This window comes from Canis lupus, chromosome 24 (genome assembly GCF_048164855.1).
Source record: "Canis lupus baileyi chromosome 24, mCanLup2.hap1, whole genome shotgun sequence".
Lineage (NCBI taxonomy): Eukaryota > Metazoa > Chordata > Mammalia > Carnivora > Canidae > Canis > Canis lupus.
This window is the reverse complement of record NC_132861.1, coordinates 38,656,610-38,675,419: the sequence shown is the minus strand read 5'-3', so window position 1 is coordinate 38,675,419 and position 18,810 is coordinate 38,656,610. Positions and strand designations below refer to the sequence as shown.

At 41.2% G+C, this 18,810-nt stretch overlaps 1 protein-coding gene across 6 annotated transcripts in view; it reads right to left on the bottom strand.

Annotated features, from left to right (window-relative positions):
• Positions 1-409: 409 nt before the first annotated feature.
• The window catches only part of SLC18A1 (solute carrier family 18 member A1), a 45,524-nt gene continuing 27,123 nt past the window's right edge, over positions 410-18,810 (bottom strand). For all 6 annotated transcript variants that reach the window (XM_072796385.1, XM_072796391.1, XM_072796388.1 and 3 more), the window contains 12 exons: positions 18,620-18,703; positions 17,438-17,530; positions 15,143-15,232; positions 14,678-14,721; positions 12,594-12,654; positions 12,375-12,470; positions 5,339-5,417; positions 4,360-4,411; positions 2,721-2,784; positions 2,143-2,262; positions 1,792-1,925; positions 410-972 (listed from right to left, as the gene is read on the bottom strand). In XM_072796385.1, the coding sequence (XP_072652486.1) occupies positions 859-972; positions 1,792-1,925; positions 2,143-2,262; positions 2,721-2,784; positions 4,360-4,411; positions 5,339-5,417; positions 12,375-12,470; positions 12,594-12,654; positions 14,678-14,721; positions 15,143-15,232; positions 17,438-17,530; positions 18,620-18,703 (1,031 nt within the window). In that variant the 3' untranslated portion in view covers positions 410-858. The remainder of the gene's footprint in view (positions 973-1,791; positions 1,926-2,142; positions 2,263-2,720; positions 2,785-4,359; positions 4,412-5,338; positions 5,418-12,374; positions 12,471-12,593; positions 12,655-14,677; positions 14,722-15,142; positions 15,233-17,437; positions 17,531-18,619; positions 18,704-18,810) is intronic.

The following is an 18,810-nucleotide window of genomic DNA, read 5'->3' as shown; positions in this document are numbered from 1 at the left end:
TGCTATGAGAGAGCATTTAATCGACCGTGTCTGAATCAGGTATAACTTATTCACTAACAAGTGAGAACAATTCCTCATCATAATCCCTGTTTTAGGGAATCCACTATGGGGATGGATTTCAGAGTGGTTGCTTTAAACTTCCTTCAATACATTCTTGGAGTTAATAATTTTTTTTTCTGTCCTTCTCCATTTATTTCTAAGAGTCACAGGAGTTTAGGAAAGGTATAAACCCAGCCCTCCATTTGCAGAGGGCAAAATCACTTTAACAGCTATAGGTTCAGTCACAGAAAAACTACTCAGCTTCTAAAAACCAGGCAAACAATTTCCCAAATTGGCAATCTGGCAGCAAGATAATATTGAGGATACTTTCTCAACTCAGCTGAGAAAACTCAGGAAGGACCACACGGAGGAACAGAAAACAAAAGCTTTATGGTCTGTTGGGAGTGTGCCAAAGAAAATCAAACAACAGATGAAATGAGGTTTGTCGGTCACCCCACTGGTTTCAGGGTCACATTGTACTCACTGCTGTTTCCATGGAATGAGTCACTCCTTGAAGAACCCACTAGCTCAAGTTTAATCAGCCTTACAACAGCCTAGGAAAAGTATCACTATCTTCTATAAAAGATGGGCACCGGAGGCAGCAAAGCTTAGAGGAAGAGCTATACATAGGTAAGGAGAGAATCAAGGAATGGTATTTATGGGAAGGGAGGAAAGGAGATACTCAGGGGAAAGAGAAGTGAAACCCATTGAGCAGCCCATAGTGATTTAGTGATCAGGGAAAGAGGTGGTCATTTTGGTCACTGAAGTTCAAGGCTCATGGATCCACATGTGACAAGGCTCAGAGACCACCTTCTCCTACTACTCCTCACTGCCAGGCTCCTCTTCGCTGTCCTCCCTCAGTGGAAATTTCCTTTTGGGCTTCTGCGTTGTGTACATCCGAGTCTCCATGACGCTGTCCTCGCTCAGAATTGCCTGAAGCAAGATGCAGGAAGACAAATTACTGCGTATCTTTTACAGGATACTGCGTATCCCTGTTCCCTTTCCTTGCTAGCTCATCCAAGTCTAGTGTTGCTCAGGAAAGATTCAAGAAACAAGCATAGGATTCTTTTTCTGCTTCATGTACAGGCACAGGCCTCCCAAGGCACCTAGGTGTAGCAATCCTAGTCAAGACAGATATCTGGTATATCCTTAACTGAATCCTAACAGTGGCAGTGCAAGCTATAGCAGGGAGCCGTCAGAAACTGGTACCATCCCTGTGGTACCAGCCCCTATGTCCATTGCTAAGCTACCCAAACCATTTAGGGTGCTCATGCTACAATAAAAGGAAAGTATCTTATTAAGTAAAATCACATGTTATGGTTCTCTTCCCTGGGATTTTATACTTAAATGATGACCTGGTAAGGATAATGGAAAAGAATGAATGAATGAATGAATGAATGAGCCCAGTAGAGCTTTGCCTACCTTGGGGAGATAATTTGTTAACTCACATTTTGCTGGTAACTAAAATATGGCCCCTGCCCCCAACTCTTTATAAGTTTCTCATTTTTTCCCCTTATTTAGGGCCCTTCTTAACCACCCAGTATAAGAAGTGAAGTCATTATGTAGAAAAGGTAAAATAAGGAAGAGCACAAATGAAAAATAAAGGTGAAAATTGGATCAGAGAATATGGTAAAGGAAAAAGACATCCAAAGAGGGAGGAAATAGCATACAATGAAAAGCAGTGAGAAAGAGATGAAAAAACAAACAAACAGATAGATTATTATTCTTTTAACAATGATCAGAGCCCCTTACAAGATTTTCCTTCTTAGCTGGGGGGCTTCTCAGGTAGTAGCAGAGAGGAGCATAGATGATGTTGATGACTCCAATGATGACCATAAGCCAGGGGAAGCCAATGGCATGCACAATGGCACCCCCAGTTGATGGGCCTGTGAGGAAAAAAACCAAATTCACAATATTTATTTACCCATGATCACACAGAAAACACCATGCAAGGGGCAATGGGTGACACAAAGGATGTCCCAAAGTCAAATATCTTCAGAACCTTGGGAGAATCAGCCTCCTGGGTTTACTTCCAGCTGGTAAACAGTAGATAAGAGAAAATGGGACACCAGGTCCTGGGTGCTCTCTCCCCTGCCAACATACCTATAGCAAAGCCCATACAAAAAGCCACATCAGCTATGGCATAGACACTCCCATATACTGAGGTGTGACGCAGATCCACCAAGTGTCCCATGATGGGCATCACAGAAGAATCAACCATGCCTGTGGCCAAAGGAAACAGAACACTGTCAGCTCTACCACCAGTCCCTTCCCTTTTTGTGGCACCCTTCCTTCCCCTCCTCCCTTTAGTCTATTCTCTTTGCCTGCTATCCTCCCATTCAGCACTAACACCTATTCCTGGTAAGAGTTAAGAGCCCACACCTTTGTCAGCCACCCTCTTCCTCCTTCTGCCTTTCCATATACCTCTTATGATCTGACCCAAAGCCAAAATTCAGGGGCTTGTTGTCGCCTTTTTTTTTTTTTTAAGATTTTATTTATTTATTCATGAGAGAAAGAGAGAGAGGCAGAGACACAGGCAGACAGAGAAGCAGGCTGCACGCAAGAAGCCTGATGTGGGACTTGAACCTGGGAATCCAGGATCACACCTTGAGCCAAAGGCAGGTGCTCAACCACTGAGCCACCAAGGCATCCCTTCTTGTCTCCTTTAAAAGTACTCTTACCTATGGAAAAGCCAAGCCCTGCATTGGGGCCAATGAGACCAAATATATTGTGAGCCAGAGGAACCTGCAGCAGGAAAGGAGGAAGAGTTCATTAGGAGTCCAACTGAGTCACCACAAAAACAAAGGGTTTTCACATGATATACAATTATCAACCATGTGCTATATACCACATGTTTTATCTATCTGGATTCTCACATATCCTCATGAAGAAGAATCCTTGAGCACTGGATATCATACTATATGTTGGCAAATTGAATTTAAATTTTAAAAAATGTAAAAAAAAAAAGGCTAAAAAACCCTTTACTTCTATTTTAAAGATATGAAAGCTAGATTGGTGCCATTTGGGTTAAATGCCCCATCCAAAGTTAAAAAGCTAGTAAGTGGCAAGATGAAGTATAAATCTCAGGTTTGACTCCATTATATATATTAATGGTCCTCTTCTATTGCATGAATTCTTCTTCCCCTTCCTTAACCCGCCTCCCAGACACACTCTGTCCTCACTCTTCCCTGAATGGAGTTTCCTCTCTTTTCTACTAGCAATGTTCAAAGGTTTTAGTTAAATCCTAATTTGGTAGCTACTGGAACAAAAAGACAAAAGACACCAACAACCATTTACCTATAGTCTAGAGGGGCAAGTGGCATGTCTTAGGGTGCTGCATCAGCTTGTGAAACTCATTCTTTTACCTTCCCAATCCTCCACTGAAAGACTTCCTTTCCTCTTTTGTGGATTCCTCACATGCCTCCCTGAGGACCTGTTACCTAAACCTGCTACCCGAACACATTTACTCCTCAGAGGCTAGAGGTTAGTGGTTAATAATTTTAGGGATTATTCCTCAAAAGGTAATTATATTTTAGTAATAGTTTGGGTTAGGATTTACAGTGGGCTTACTGTGTGCCAGACATTGCTGCAGTTTTTATGGACAACCCTATGAGAGGCTATCAGAACCCTCTCTACACAGATGAAAATACTAAACAAAAAGAGCTGATAGATCTAGCTCAAAATCACACAGGCAGCAAGTGGTAAAGCTGGGAGTCAATGTGGAACTCATGCTCCTGATCAAGACCTCCAGCCTTTCTTGAACACTGTACTCCGTGCTTTACAGCTCTAGTCTTATCACCTTTAAGCCTAGGAGGTAAGGTGCTTATGGTCCCCATTACGGGGAGGAGAAATGAAGGCTGAGAGAGCTGGAAGGGGGTTATTGAATATAGGAAAGGACTTCTTTTTTTCTTTTTCTATGAAACATTCTGGCATTGGAGACTACCTCTCAGATGATGGTTCCCCTGGTGGCTTATGGGGTCCTGTCAGGGTGGGATAAGTAAATTATGTCATAAACAAATTTGATAGCTTCATAAATATATACCAACATGAATTGTTTCATGTGCCCATATATAGGGCCTCATACCTCTGTCTATAGCTGCTCCATTGCCCTTTCCTCCTTCCCCACCTTTTTTAATGGGATGCCTAGTGGCATCTCTCCCAGAGCTAAATTCTTACCTATGCAGAAGGTTTTTCCAACAGTCATTCATTGCCAGGTTAGCCTTCTGTTCATTTTCAAGGAAAATGGTCTTTAAATGTTTGAGTCTCTCTCCCCCGCTCCCTCTCTTTCTCTCTCCCTCACCTAGACCTTGTTATACTTACACAAAGCAAGCTGGTGCCTACTACCATCATCCCAATCAGGGAGCACAGCCACCTGGAAGAAAAGAGCCATCAGCAAATAGTGCTAAAGGGAGACATCCCTTTCACCTGCCACCCCATCTCTACCACACTAGCCAGTCCTACCACCCCTAATTCCAGGAACCCCTTAGGATGTGAGAAGATGAAGACATCTTTGCATGATCTGTTTGTAACCAGGTGAGCCCTTCCCTTGCTCTCCTCCTTGCCTGTCTCTATATCACTTTCCATAGTAGAAGCAGAGGAAGTACAGTGGGACATATTCTTTATTCCTCTAGCAAAGGAATCAGCTTGCTCAGAAGATACTTGCCCCTTGGAAGTAACCCTCAAACTTAATTCATGCTGTTTCCCAATTCAGACTATCTCTCACCTATTTGTATTTTATCTGGTCTACGAAGTGCATCTCAAACCCACAAAAAATACCAAACTTTTTCCTTTTCTTATTTCCTATTACAAGGTTTTTAAACTGATTTTAAAAATCTGTATGCTGAGCTTCAAAGATAAAATTGAGGCTGTTCTCACTGCAGTAGAACAGAATCCAGACTCATACCTTTTAGCCCTCAACCCTTTGCACTTGGTGGCCTCTGATGTACCTCTTTAGAACTCTCTAGGGCTCCAGGGAGCACAGTTTCACGACACTGCCCCCAAAGTACTGAGCTTTTTCATAGCTATTCTCTGTGGGGTTATTTTAGCTCTTCAACTAGATAACAAATATTGAAAAGTAAAGGTTATCCCTCATATATTCACAACCAGCTCAGGGCTATCCTTTGTCCATATCATCCTTAACACCTACCCACTCCTATCCTCCCTTGCAGTCAGCTTTTATCCATGTGTCCTAAAGTTTCAACCTCAGAGAAGTTGTTCATTATGCTAGATGCAGAACAATTTCAAAAGCCTCTCCCATCTTACATTCCTATTACTATCCACAGATTCTCAGGCTACATACCGACCCATCTTGTTGGCCAATACACCAAAGATGTTGGTGCCTATGAGGTAGGACACACTGGCGGGCAAGAAAGCTAGACCTGTAGAAAGACACAGTCCTAAGATGAGGACAGGCCAAGTTTACTATAAAACACCTTATTTACTACAATACAGTGAAGTCAGGGCACCTGGGTGGCTCAGTTCATTAAGCATCTGCCTTGGGCTCAGGTCATGATCCCAGGGTCCTAGGATTGAGCCCTGCATCAAGCTCCTTGCTCCGTGGGGAATCTGCTTCTCCCTCTCCTTCTGCCTGCCACTCCCTCTGCTTGTGCTTTCTCTATCAAATAAATAAATAAAATCTTAAAAAAAAAAAAAAGATAGTGAAGTCCCTCTGTCACCTTCAAGGATTCCAAACCACTTTGTTTTAGGTGTTGGAGGTCCTTGTGCAAACCCAGAACAGTTGGCATAGGGCTCTACACTTCCATTTTCCTCAGAGGCAGGGCTTTGTTTAGCTTCAATATGATGTACTCCCAGCTCTCTACTTAGACTTCCTAAAGAATGACCCTAATGAGCCATTCTCATGTATAAAATCATTATGATTATCAGCATAAGAATATCACCAGCCTTACAGAAAGAAATACATATTTCCTTGGGGGGGGGGAGTGAAATTCCTGCCTTGCTATTCACCCTTCTTTCTATTGCCCTGGTAATGATCTTGAATAAGTTACTAAATCTTTCTGAGTTTTAATATCCATATCTGACAAACAACAAAGCTATAATTCTATCATACCAATTTACATTGAGGAGGAAATTGAATAGCGTTCATAAAAGTATTTTATAAATTGAAGCACTGGTCACATTGCTTTTTCTAAAGCAAAGGCTTTGAAGACACACAGTTCTGGATTCAAACTGTGGCGTGGCTACTTTTTAGCTCTGACTTTGGGTAACTTACTTTTTCTGAGTCTCATTCATTCATTCATTCATTCATTCAGTATTTTTAATGAGCTTTTACTATGTACCAGGTGTGCTGGGGTAAATAAACTAGACAAAATCTTAGCTTTCAGGGAGTTTATATTCCAAGGGAGGGAGCCAGACAATAAATAAGTAAACAAATGAAGGAAAAAGATAATTTTGACAAATGATGAGTTCTGTGAAAAAGAATTTAATGTTGTATTATGCAAGTATGACCAGGAATAGAACTAACTTCCATTCAGGGGCCAGGTAAGGCTTTTTTGAGAAGATGGCATTTCAACTGAGATCTAAATAACCAAAACAAAGCATTCCAAGCAGAAACAAACAAAAACATCTAATGCAAATACAAAGACCTTAAAGAACAAACTATTTGTCTGTTATAGGAATAGAAAGAAAGTCTGTGTAGCTGAAGCACAATGAACAAAGTGAAAAGTAATGGAAAGCGTAGGCCTGGAATTTAGAATTTGTAATTTATTCCAAGTGCCATGGAAAACTTTGTAGAGTTTCCATGACTCCAGAGAGTCATATTTTAATTTATATATTTTTAAAGTCTTCTGGTTGTGGTTAGATGAAGGGTTCACAGGATAAGAGTAGAAGCCAGAAGACTATTTGCAGAAGCCAGGAAGAAATGTTTCATCTTAGAAGTCATGATGGAAAGAAGTAAATAAAGTAAAAGGTATTATTATGGTGGTAGAGTCAGTGGGATTTTCTGTTGAATTGGGTATGGGCATAGTGGGAATGAGACAAAGAGAGAAAACAAGTATTACTCATTTTTTTCTTAACTGGGTGACTGGAGATGGAGGAAGAGCTTGGGGAAAACATGAAATGCATATTAGATATACAATTGGAGATGTCAGGCAGTGAGTGTACAAGTCTAGACTTCCAAGGACAGATCCTAAGCACAGATACAAATGATTGACTGTTGGTTTATATATGGTTCTTAAAGCCATAAGAAGAGCTGGGATCACCTCTGAAACATCAGAGAGAGAAGAATAGAGATCCAAGTTGTGAGCCTTCAGGAATTCCTACCTTTAAAAGTTAGCAAAGGAAAACAAGATAACAAAGGTGTTAAGAAGTAGCCAATGAAATAGTTGAGAGGGGATTGAATGAAGAAGAAGAAGAAGAAGAAGAAGAAGAAGAAGAAGAAGAAGAAGAAGAAGAAGAAGAAAGAAGAAGGAGAAGGAGAAGAAGAAGAAGAAGAAGAGGAAGAAGAAGAAAGAAGAAGAAGAAAGAAGGAGAAGGAGAAGAAGAAGAAGAAAGAAGAAGAAGAAGAAGAAGAAGAAGAAGAAGAAGAAGAAGAAGAAGAAGAAGAAGAAGAAGAAGAAGAAGAAGAAAAGAAGAAGAAGGGAGGAGGAAGGAGAAGGAGGGGGAAGAGGAGGAGGGAGAGGAAGAAGAGGGGAGGAGGAGAAAGAGAGGAAGAAGTTTGGCCTCTGAAGAAGTTGAGATGCTTCAACCATAAAAAGAAGGCAATGAATATAGGTACAAGCACAGGAAAATGAGTATACTTATTGACGGTACATGTGCATTCCCATCTCATTGCTTCTGATTTCTCAATGACTAGGAGTTGAGAATGATGAAGATAAAGGGATGAGGGTATGGAGGAGGTTTGAGTGGGCAAGTATAAAATTGTCATTTCAGAAAATAGGAAGGAGAACATAATTGGGGACTTAGAGGAAGATTGTTGGGCAATGTGAAGACCTACTTTAGATTTGTAGCTATAAATATAACGTGTAACTGATAGCCCAATTGTGTGTTTTCCCACAGCCCCGATCCACCACTCATGCATAGGCAAGGAGTGGGAGATCAGATTGGCTTATTCAGAAATAATGCTCTGCCAGCTGACAACCCCAGCGGGAGAGCAGGGCAAAGGAATTAACAATGGTTTCAAAGGAGTGACATCATGATGGAATCCAAATTGAGTACATAAAGAAGAGAGGACATGAGAGGGGATGGAAATAGAAAAAGAATTGAGGCCAATGGATTGGTGACCTCAGAGCGGCCCAAATTTGTTGATATGGGGATATTAGGATATCTGAGCAGGGAATATGTGAGTTGATAAGTGGACTGCTTGGAGTTGAAATTTAAGAGATAATACAGTTAATGTCAAGGTCAAAATTATATAAAGGTTTGATTGGTTAAAGTGGAGAGGAGAAAAAGATCATTGTAAAAGATTATTGCAAGAAAGTAGATTAAGGGCTAGACCAAAATGTTGGTAGGGTTATCCACCTGGATATTGAAGCCACCAAAAGTGGTGACAGGAGTAAAGGAGAAAAGAATATGATCCGGGTAACTTTAATGAATGAGAAGGAGTAACTATGAGTCAATAAGTGATTGCAATGAAGAGAGGTGGGGAGGGGTACAATGTAATGGTATGATCTTCAAGGGAGTTGGGGTCTTTGAAGAAGAATTAAGAAGAGATGATTCTGGTCTGCCTGGGTGGTTCTGTCTTCAGCTCATGTCATGATCCCAGGGTCCTGAGATCAAGCCTGGAGTTGGGCTCCCCACTAAGAGGGGAATCTGCTTCTCCCTCTCCCTCTGCTCCTCCCCCTGCTTGTGCTTACTCTCTCTCACTTAAATAAATAAATAAAACCTGAAGAAGAAGAAGAAGAAGAAGAAGAAGAAGAAGAAGAAGAAGAAGAAGAAGAAGAAGAAGAAGAAGAAGGAGAAGAAGAAGAAGAAATGATTCAGAAGCAGCAAAAGGGAGCAAAGTCTAGAAGAACATAGATTTCCATCAAGATGGCTGGGAAACAGTGTTTTCAGGAAACATTCGACTCTCAGGACTAAGAAGATGAAGGGAGTGTTTAGAGAAGAGGCTGAGGACATGGGGACACTTGTCAATGACAAGAGGTTCCACAAGGCCCAGGATTTTAAGGGGGGGAGATATGAAATTGGGTCAGTTTAAGAAATTTCTGAGAAAAGGGGATAATAATAATTCCTACCAGACAGGCTCGTTGTGAGTCTTAAATGAGGTAATGCATGCCAATCATTTTGCACAGTGTCTGGCACAGAATAAGTGCCCTCTGAGCATCAGCCTTAACTATTATCATCATAACCAGTGAGTAACAGGATCAGGACTTGAACCCAGGCCTTCTCCTTCCAACTTCATGTCTCCACTACCCACACCAGCAGTGTGACCACACAGATGTCTCTGACTGACGTAAGGTACTTTACAGAATCAGCAGTGTGAGTTTCTTCATCTCACCAGCCTCTCTAGGCCTTTCTGTACCTATAGGAAACAGTGCTGCCTAATAGAAACTGCCGTGATGATTACAATTAAACCTAAAGTCAACAATTCACCAGTTACTCGTTGATAGCTTGTTTGATTTTAATATTCTCTTCCATGGGGTGGAAGTTAAGCGTATCTTAGTGTATTTGTCTATTTGTACAGGGCTGCAATCTGTTTCAAACCGTACCCATTTAATTGCTTTTAAAAATTTAGAACTATAACTACTCCACTGTTTACCTGAGATCTGGAGATAGGCATCTCCAGGAAATGCACTAGCTTCTTAGATACATCTCTTTACTATCGTTTTAAATGATGGGAAATTTCCTAAATGAGATTTTCCTCAACTCTTGTTGTTTGTTCTTTAAGACCGAGATAGAGCTTGCATTTCAGTAGCATTTTGTGGAAAATAGGTATTTCAAATTATATGTCTACAAACAAACATATATTTTTCACAGCATATCTCCCAAGGAGCAAGAAATTACACATAGTTGTGACTGTCAAAATAATTTCAATAAAGGGACGTCCTGGTGGCTCAGTGGTTGAGCGTCTGCCTTTGTTTGACTCAGGGCATGATCCCGGGATCCCAGGATCGAGTCCCACATCAGGCACTCTGCAAGAAGCCTGCTTCTCCTCCCTCTTCCTATGTCTCTGCCTCTCTCTGTGTGTCTCTCATGAATAAATAAATAGAATCTTAAAAGTAAATAAAATAATTTCAATAAAAACAATGATGAAAATAGTAACAATTTTTATTTATGGAGTATATCCTGTATTCCATGCACTGTGCTAATCCCATTATGTATTTTTAAAGATTTTATTTATTTATTTAAGAGAAAGAGTGTGTGTGTGTGGGGGGGAGCAGAGGGAGAGTGACAGACTCCACAATGAGCATGGAACCCGATGGGGGGCCTGATCTCAAGACCTTGACATCATGGCCTGAGGCAAAATTAAGAGTCAGATGCTTAATGGACTAATACACTCTGGTGCTCCTGAGGATACATAGCTCAGGGGCAAGAAGGCCCCAAAATGCAGAATAAAAAAATGCTCAAGCCAAAAAAAAAAAAAGAAAAGAAAAGAAAAGAAAAAAGAATACATAGCTCTATTTAATCCTGAAAACAACCCTGAAAGCATCTCCATTTCTTCAGTGGAGTTTGAAGAGGTTAAATAACTCATCCACAGTCACAATCATGTGATCAGGATTGGGCACAAAATGGGTCACTTAGAAAGTACAGTCACGGATTACAAATCACTCTCAAAAGTACTGTCTCCTCTCCTTCAAACACCTGTGACAGGTTGTCTGCATTTAGTCGTATTTTTCAGTGGGGTCACAGATACCATATCAGCACCACTGGGAAGCTTAAAAAAATGTAAATTTGATTCTATTGAAATTCTGGGTGAGGCCCAGCACTCTGAGTTTTAACAAGCTCTCCAGGTGCTGTGAGAGCTTCTTGAAGCTAGACTTAGAGATGCAGATAGCATTGAGGAAAGTTGTAAAGGATGGTGGGAGACAAAGCCTTTTCAGCGTTCTGACTTTCTCTCCTGAGGGCTTTCTACTGTAACCTCACCTGCATAAGGGACTGTGTAGAAACAGCCCAGTGAGTTTCTTTGGGTTTCACTAGCTTCTCTATGCTTTTCTGTACCTAGAAGGAACAGTGCTGCCCACTAGAAATTGTCATAACAACTATAATTAAAGCCAAAGTCAACAATTCACCAGTTACTGAAGGCTAGTTTGCTTTTAATATCCTCTCCTGAAGAAGGGCTGGGGAGGAGTTGTTCTGAGCTGTGTTTGTCCACCTGTACCAAAAGCCTGAGCTGTCAGAGCCTTGGGGCAGAGGATTCTTTTCTGCACCAAGCACCAGCTAACTCAATTAATTGTCATGGTCAGAGGCAGTTGCAGCCCAGAAAAATTCAATTTGAGGCTAGGAGTACAGCTTGGAGACTTGCTTAGAATTGTCCCCTAAAAAAAAAAATTAGATTTAATGCTTTTCATTGCATGCTGAGCCATATCAGGTCCTTATCAACTTCCCCTCTGGCCGCATAAGCCTCTTCTCTCAATAGTGACTGAATGGCTCATAGCCTTCTCTGTCCTCTTTCCTCAGGCTTCCTGGGAAGGGCCAGAGCCTTCTCTCTAAACTCAAATGAGTCACAAGGACATCTCTCCATAAAGCAGGGGAGACTGGAGGACTTTCTCTCAGAATAACATACTCCATAAGCACCTTGTTAGAGGTTAAAAAAAAAAAAGATAGCAAAAGGGCAATCTAGGAAAAGAGTGGTTGAAGAGAGAAAGGCATGGATGGTAATGGTGGTACATATTAATATTCTACAGGTGCAAAGCATTTCCACATATCACGCCATTTATTTCCTCAAATGACCTTTTGAACTAGATAGTATTCTGATGTCCCTTTCAGAGATAAGAAAATTAATCCTTAGAAAATTGAACTATATCTGAAATTAATGATGTACTATATGTTGGCTAATTGAACTCAAATTTTTAAAATCCTTGAAAAAAAAGAAAATTGATATGGCTGCACAAATTTGCATGGCCAATGGAGCTGAAATGAAAACCTAGGTATTTTGACTAAAAATTTATTGATCATTCTACCACATAGTGAGGTATGTTGCCATTCCATAGCTGCTCTCAACCCCTTCCACTCTGCCTTTCTTGGGCTGCTTCTTGGAGGTATTACCTGCCCACTCAGGTTTGATTTACAGGTGTGGACAGAGAAGATAATTCTACAAAGGAAGCCCAATGTGCCTCTGTGACTCCAAAGACCCAGGTCCCACAGAGCTTCTCAATTACTTGAGAAAGGGCTCATGGTACACACCTCCGTCCACACCCAAGTTGGGGAACACGGTCACTTACCTAACTGCCATTCGGGTGAGCACATGGTCTGCATCATCCAGATGGGCAGTGTGGGCTCCAGTATGGCCACTCCCATGTTAGCAAAGCAAAGGGAGCCTAGAGAGACAGGTCTATGAGCCATCAGGGCTACCCAGAAGCCCAGACTCTCCCAGCTTACCTGCCCAGAAGCCCAGACTCTCCCAGCTTACCTGCCCAGAAGCCCAGACTCTCCCAGCTTACCTGCAGCCACCAAGATATAAGGATCTTTGAGAAGTGTAAGGAGAGGAGTCCCCCTGGCACTCTGAGAACATGGACAACAAAAAAACTTCCATTTGTACAGTTTACATCTCTCCTATTGTCAAAGAATGTGAGAATATGCAGACAGGACCTTAGAGACTATATCAACTCCTTTACTGAAGAGACCAGACACCCAAATCAAAGGAGATAAAGTGACTTGCCCAATGTCACAGAGTCACCGGGCAGTGCAGCTCCTGTGTGCAAGGCAAACACCATGGTAGTCATAAAGAACAGGACAACATATTCCAGACATGCTTCCTGCTTTCAAATGATCATCAACCAGATGAGAGTAGATTGTCAGCAAGGCCAGCAATGGACAATGGCTATCTGGATTCCCAGTCTTGGGTCTCGCCACTAGATCTTGCTGGCACTAAACTTTGCCCTTGGACAACCACAGGTAGAGAGCTGAATCCCAAAGGTGAGCACAGAGGTATTAACTCAGAAGTCTCCTCAAGCATTCTGAAGGCTTTATTCTGACCATTTTGAGCTATATTGGCAAGTCTAGCAGAACATCTCGATTAGAAGGCAAGCCTAAATGTTCAGTTCTAATTTCCCTCTCCCCTCAGAAAATCTTTATTCCAGTTAAACTCAATCACTTTGCCTTCTTCCCATGCATTCCAGCAGGTTATTTTTGCCTAAACTATGTTCATGGTTAATTTTGCCTAAACTACCTTCTTTCTCTCTACAGGTCCAACTCCTACCCATTCTTCAAAGTCAGCCTTAAATGGCTCCTTCTTTTCCACTGTATTCCCTGACTCAGTAGCTGAAACTTTTCCCTCTTTCAAACTTCCTGAGGACTGTACTCTAATCTGTGGTGCTAACTACATTCTATCTGGCAATAGATTTAATAGTTTTGATATGATTACCCTCTCTGCATACTCACAGGGGTGGATTAAATATTCAGAAATATTCAAATTAAATATATAATTCAAAATAAAGAGATAGATCTAAATTACAAAATACAAATAAAGAAGTCCAATTAGCCCTTTGGCCCAACAATTCCACTTCTAGGAATTTATTCTATAGATTACCTCCAATGTTATAAAAAATGCATATACATAAGGTTATTAATTACAGCACTATTTGTAACTGCAAAAAACTGGAAACTACCTAAATGTTCAAACATAGAGGATTGAATAAAATATGGTATGGACACAGTGGTGTTTCATAGAGCCAGAAAAATAATAATTGAATTTTTTGAATACGTAGAACACTACCATCAAAGTCAAAGCTATTCAGAAAGATATTAAAGGGAAATCATTTCTCCTCTCACAACACTTTAGTACTAAATGTGGGGGGTTTTCCACCAAGAAATTCTTCAGTTCTCTGTGGGCACCGAGTGTCCTATAATGTAATTCAATTCTGACACTGACTATTTAGAGTTAGCACAGACCCCACAGGTTAAGGGCTCAGTCCTCCAAGGCTGCTCCCTTTCCAGATCCTAACTGCAAATAATGGGTTCCCAGGTTACCCAGACTTCTGTCTGACTTGGCTGTAAAAACAAGGTTTTTAGATCAAACTTTCCCTTATTTTCTGTATTTCCTTATCTTTCATTCTTTGTGGTTTGATATGGATTTCCCAGAGCCATCTTTGGCTTAGAGTCAGACAAATACCAACTCTGACATTTAACCATGATAGAATGATAGTCTATAAACATATTCTTGGGGGAGAGATTATCTAAACATCCTCTAAGGTCTTCTCTAGCTCTGAGGTATTATGACTATGAACATACAGGTCCCACTGTCATTGTCTCCTGGTTCTGAGTTTATATATATATAAATTTTGTAATGTTTCCTTGATTCTTCAAAAGGCCCTTCCTCCATCTTTGTCCAACATCAAGCCAGACTCCCCCATCATCCCTGATGCTACCCTAAATATGACACTATCTGGAATTCCAAGTATGTTTTTACTTTCCTTGACTCCATTCTCTTCACTTTTCTTCTTATGCTTTGACAGGGATAATCAAGAAGTCTTAGTACATAGCCATTCTATACATTCTTTGACAATGGAGCTTAGTGTCTACTTACCTCAGGAGAGACTTTGGAAGGCTGTAGGATACACAGCTGGAGTGCTAAGAAAGGAAATGGGAGAGAATGAGACAGCTTAGTTTGTCTACTGATTAGTTGAAGGCTCCAATAACAGGCACATTGATATCACCTTATCATGCACAGGTCTAACTCCCTGAGTTTCTTCCTTCTTTCCCAGAATAAGGCAGTCCTGGATCTTTTGAGCATGTCAGGACACTCAGCATAGTGCATTCCCAACCTGACTTCAGCTATCGTTTGTCTGGTGACCTATTTTTTAAAAAATTTTATTTATTTATTCATGAGAGACACAAAGAGAGAGAGGCAGAGACATAGGCAGAGGGAGAAGCAGGCTCCACGCAGGAAGCCCAACGTGGGACTCGATCCTGGGACTCTGGGATCATGCCCCAAGCCAAAGGCAGACGCTCAACCACTAAGCCACCCAGGTGACCTCTTATGGTGACTTACCTCCATCCAGTAGTGCTAGGAAAGCCAATATGAGGAACGGTGAAGACCTCCCAACAAACACATACATCACACTTCCAAAAGGAGCTCCCACTGGAAAAGCAAAACAGGTACAGATTTCAGGAGTAAGCACAAATTCCTAATTTGTGTGACGTGTCCCCATTTACCTAATGAACTTCCACATGAGGTTCTGAGGATTCAGAAATGAAGAAGACCTGGTTCCCCGGAGCTCACTTTCTAGTAGAGAAAATGCATGTGGTAGAATGCAAATAATTAGACCACGGTAAAAAGTAGAGTTCAACAATAAAGGTTCAACCTGCAAAGTACTGTGCAGATTACAGTGCAATGAGTTCAGATGGCCACAAGGACTTTGTCAAGTGGATACGACAGGTAGAGAAGAAGTATAAGTGAAGAGCATTGAGGAATCATAAAAGAGAGTGTGGTTGCAATATGGAGGCTCCTCAAAAAGTAAAAAATACAGCTACCCTACAACCCAGCAATTGCACTACTAGGTGTTTATCCAAAGGATACAAGCATAGTGATTCTGAGGGGCACATGTACCCCAATGTTTACAGCAGCAATGTCCACAACAGCCAAGCTATGGAAAGAGCCCAGATGCCCAATGACAGATGAATGGACAAAGGATATATATATAAATATATATATACATATATATATGTATATATATACACCTTGTCATTTGCAATGACATGGATGGAACTAGAGGATATTATGCTAAGCAAAATAAGTCAGCCAGAGAAGGACAAATACATATGATTTCACTCATATGTGGAATTTAAGAAACAAAACAGATGGACATAGTGGAAGGGAAAGAAAAATAAAATAAGAGGAAAACAGAGGGGGAGGCAAACCATAAGAGCCTCTTAGCTATAGGGAACAAACTGAGGGTTGCTGGAGGGGAGGTTGGGGGGGATGGGGTAACTGGGTGAGGGGCATTAGGAAGGGCACTTGAAGTAATGATCACTGGGTGTTGTATGCAACTGATGAATCAATGAATTCTGAAACTCTGAAACTAATAATACAGTATATGTTAATTAAATTGAATTTAAATTTAAAAATTTATAAGATAGACTGTGGTTGGATAACAAATAGGAGAAAATCAGGATTCGGTGTTCAGTCACTGAATATAAGTATTTGGGAGAGGGAGAGTAGAGGTGGGGAATGTTGAAGCCAAATAGTCAAGGGCCCTGTATATCTAGATAAAGCATCTACTTGGCCTTGTGTGGGCAATGGAGAAACATGTCTTTTAGCAAGAGAGAAATACCACCAGCTCTGGGCAGAGAAAGCTTCTTCTGGTGGCACCTTGAGGGAAGGAGAGAAGGCACAAGAGATCAGGCAGTAGGCTGGTTCCAACTGAGATGTGATGAGGAGCCAACCTTGAGGAAGTGGCTGTAGAGAATATACTGGGTTTACAATCTGGAAGTGAGAAGTGATAAAGGAGATGAGGACATACCAAAGTTTTAGCTTGGGTGTTTGGGAAAATGGATATTAACAAAGAGCAGGAATTTTGTTCCTTCTTCTCCCATGGTTGTGGTGGTGGTGGTGAGGGGGTGGTGGGTATGGACAGGGAAAGAGACCTTTGGTGTTTTCTCCTCCACTAGCTTGTGGAGCCCCTAGAGGGTAGGAACCATGTGTGAGGCTTTTTATCTATATCCCCTGTGTGCTAACATTGTCCTTGGCATATAATAAGTGCTTCACAAAATGCTACTTGTTGGTATAGTCAATCAATATATATGAGGGATGAACTTCAAAGAAAGTGTTATGGTTTAGAGCTTGGGGTTTGAGTCCAGAAAATCTGAGTCTATATCCTGGCTCTGACATTTTTTGGCTATGTAACCTTAGATGGCTATTTAACCTTTTTAGTCATCATCTCTGTAATAGAGACAATCATTCCTCCTTCATAGTGATGTGAGGATTAAAAAAGATCATATCAGCAATGTATTTAGCATAAAACCTGACAAAGCACTCCTCTCATTTTGAAAGCACTGACCATGTGTGGAAGTAGAGGTGAGACAGTGGCTGCTAATATGGGGCTATCTGCTCACTGGAATAGACTAGGTTTCTTCCGTTCCCAGGACCTCATGGGCTATTTGCTTCTTAAGGGGAAAGAGATTTTTTCTTTCCTGGAAAAAAATTTCAGAAGGACTCAAAACATGATTGGACAGAAAAGGAAAGAAAATACTACCTTCCATGAACCTTAGGGACACTTGCCTCCTGGAGCCATCTTCGAAGAATATGCAGTGTCTGAACCTAGATTTGCAGCCAGGTGCCACTTACCCAGCACTCCCAAAGCCAGGCCCCCCAAGGCGATTCCCATGGCACGCCCTCTCTCATAGTCATCAGTGTAGACACTTGCCAGCATCCCAAGACCTGAAAGGAGAGTATGGAGTTAGCATATAGGAGACTTCTGTCTGCCTCTCTCACTGAATACTTGATCTGCTAGTCCTTAGTCCACCATCCCTATTATGTCTTCAGGGATCATCTTAGATACAGTTGCAGTTTGAAGGATTTTGTAAAACTTAACCCATAGTATTTTACAAATACTGGACCCCCCAACACCAATTTTTTTAAAAGATTTATTTATTTATTTATTTATGAGAGACACAGACAGAGAGAGGCAGAGACACAGGCAGAGGGAGAAGCAGGCTCCATGCAAGGAGCCCGATGTGAGACTCAATCCCGGGTCTCCAGGATCACGCCCTGGGCCAAAGGTGGTACTAAACCACTGAGCCACCCGGGCTGCCCCCACAACACCCATATTGCTCACTCCTGTTCGCAATATTGTCGGAACTGCAAAGGTCCTTGGCAAGGGTAATACAAAATACCACTGTCCATTGTTATAGCATTTCATTGTATTTCCTAGCACATTTCCCCAAATGAATGGATATGGAGTAAGTCAAAGGAAATTCTATAAACACAGAACACTATTCCATTCAATGGAGGTGCCCAATGAAGAAGAAAGTACAGAAGACATGTAGAAGACAGTATGGGCTGGGCTCTCATGTCATTTACTCATGTGTAAAATGGCATAGAATAGCTACTTTTATAGGATTACATTAAATATTGTTTTTGATGATACTTTGCAAAATGTAATAGTGTTACTGGTAGTATTAGCATTATTCTTCTTATAAAATGTTAAGGAGGAGGAAGAGAAAAGGTCATAGAAGGGCATTAAATAAAAGCTGGGCTTACTTTTTGGTTTTACCTTGGGCTTGGTTTGACCTTAGCTGGCTATATCTAAATATTATCAGAGGAAGTTATGTCAGGCTTAGGGATTTAGAACACTGATGACAACTCTATAATTATCTTGTTTTTGAATCATAATTTCTGCCTACCAGAATACTTTCCTATTTATTCATACAAATCTTAGAGGGTAGTAAGATATGGTAAGAGATGTGTGTGTGTGCACGTGTGTGTGTGTGTGTGTGTGTGTGTGTGCACGCAAGATGTCAGCATTACCTGCAACAGATGAAAATGAGGAACCAATGCCTTGAAGGGTTCGGGCCACAAACAGTAGGGTATAGGTACCAGAAAAAGCAAACACTGTGTATAGAGAATAGTAAGAATGCTCCAGTTAGCAAACTGTCTTTATTCCCTTTCCACCAGAAAATATGCCCATGATATTGTAGATATGAGCCACCATACATATG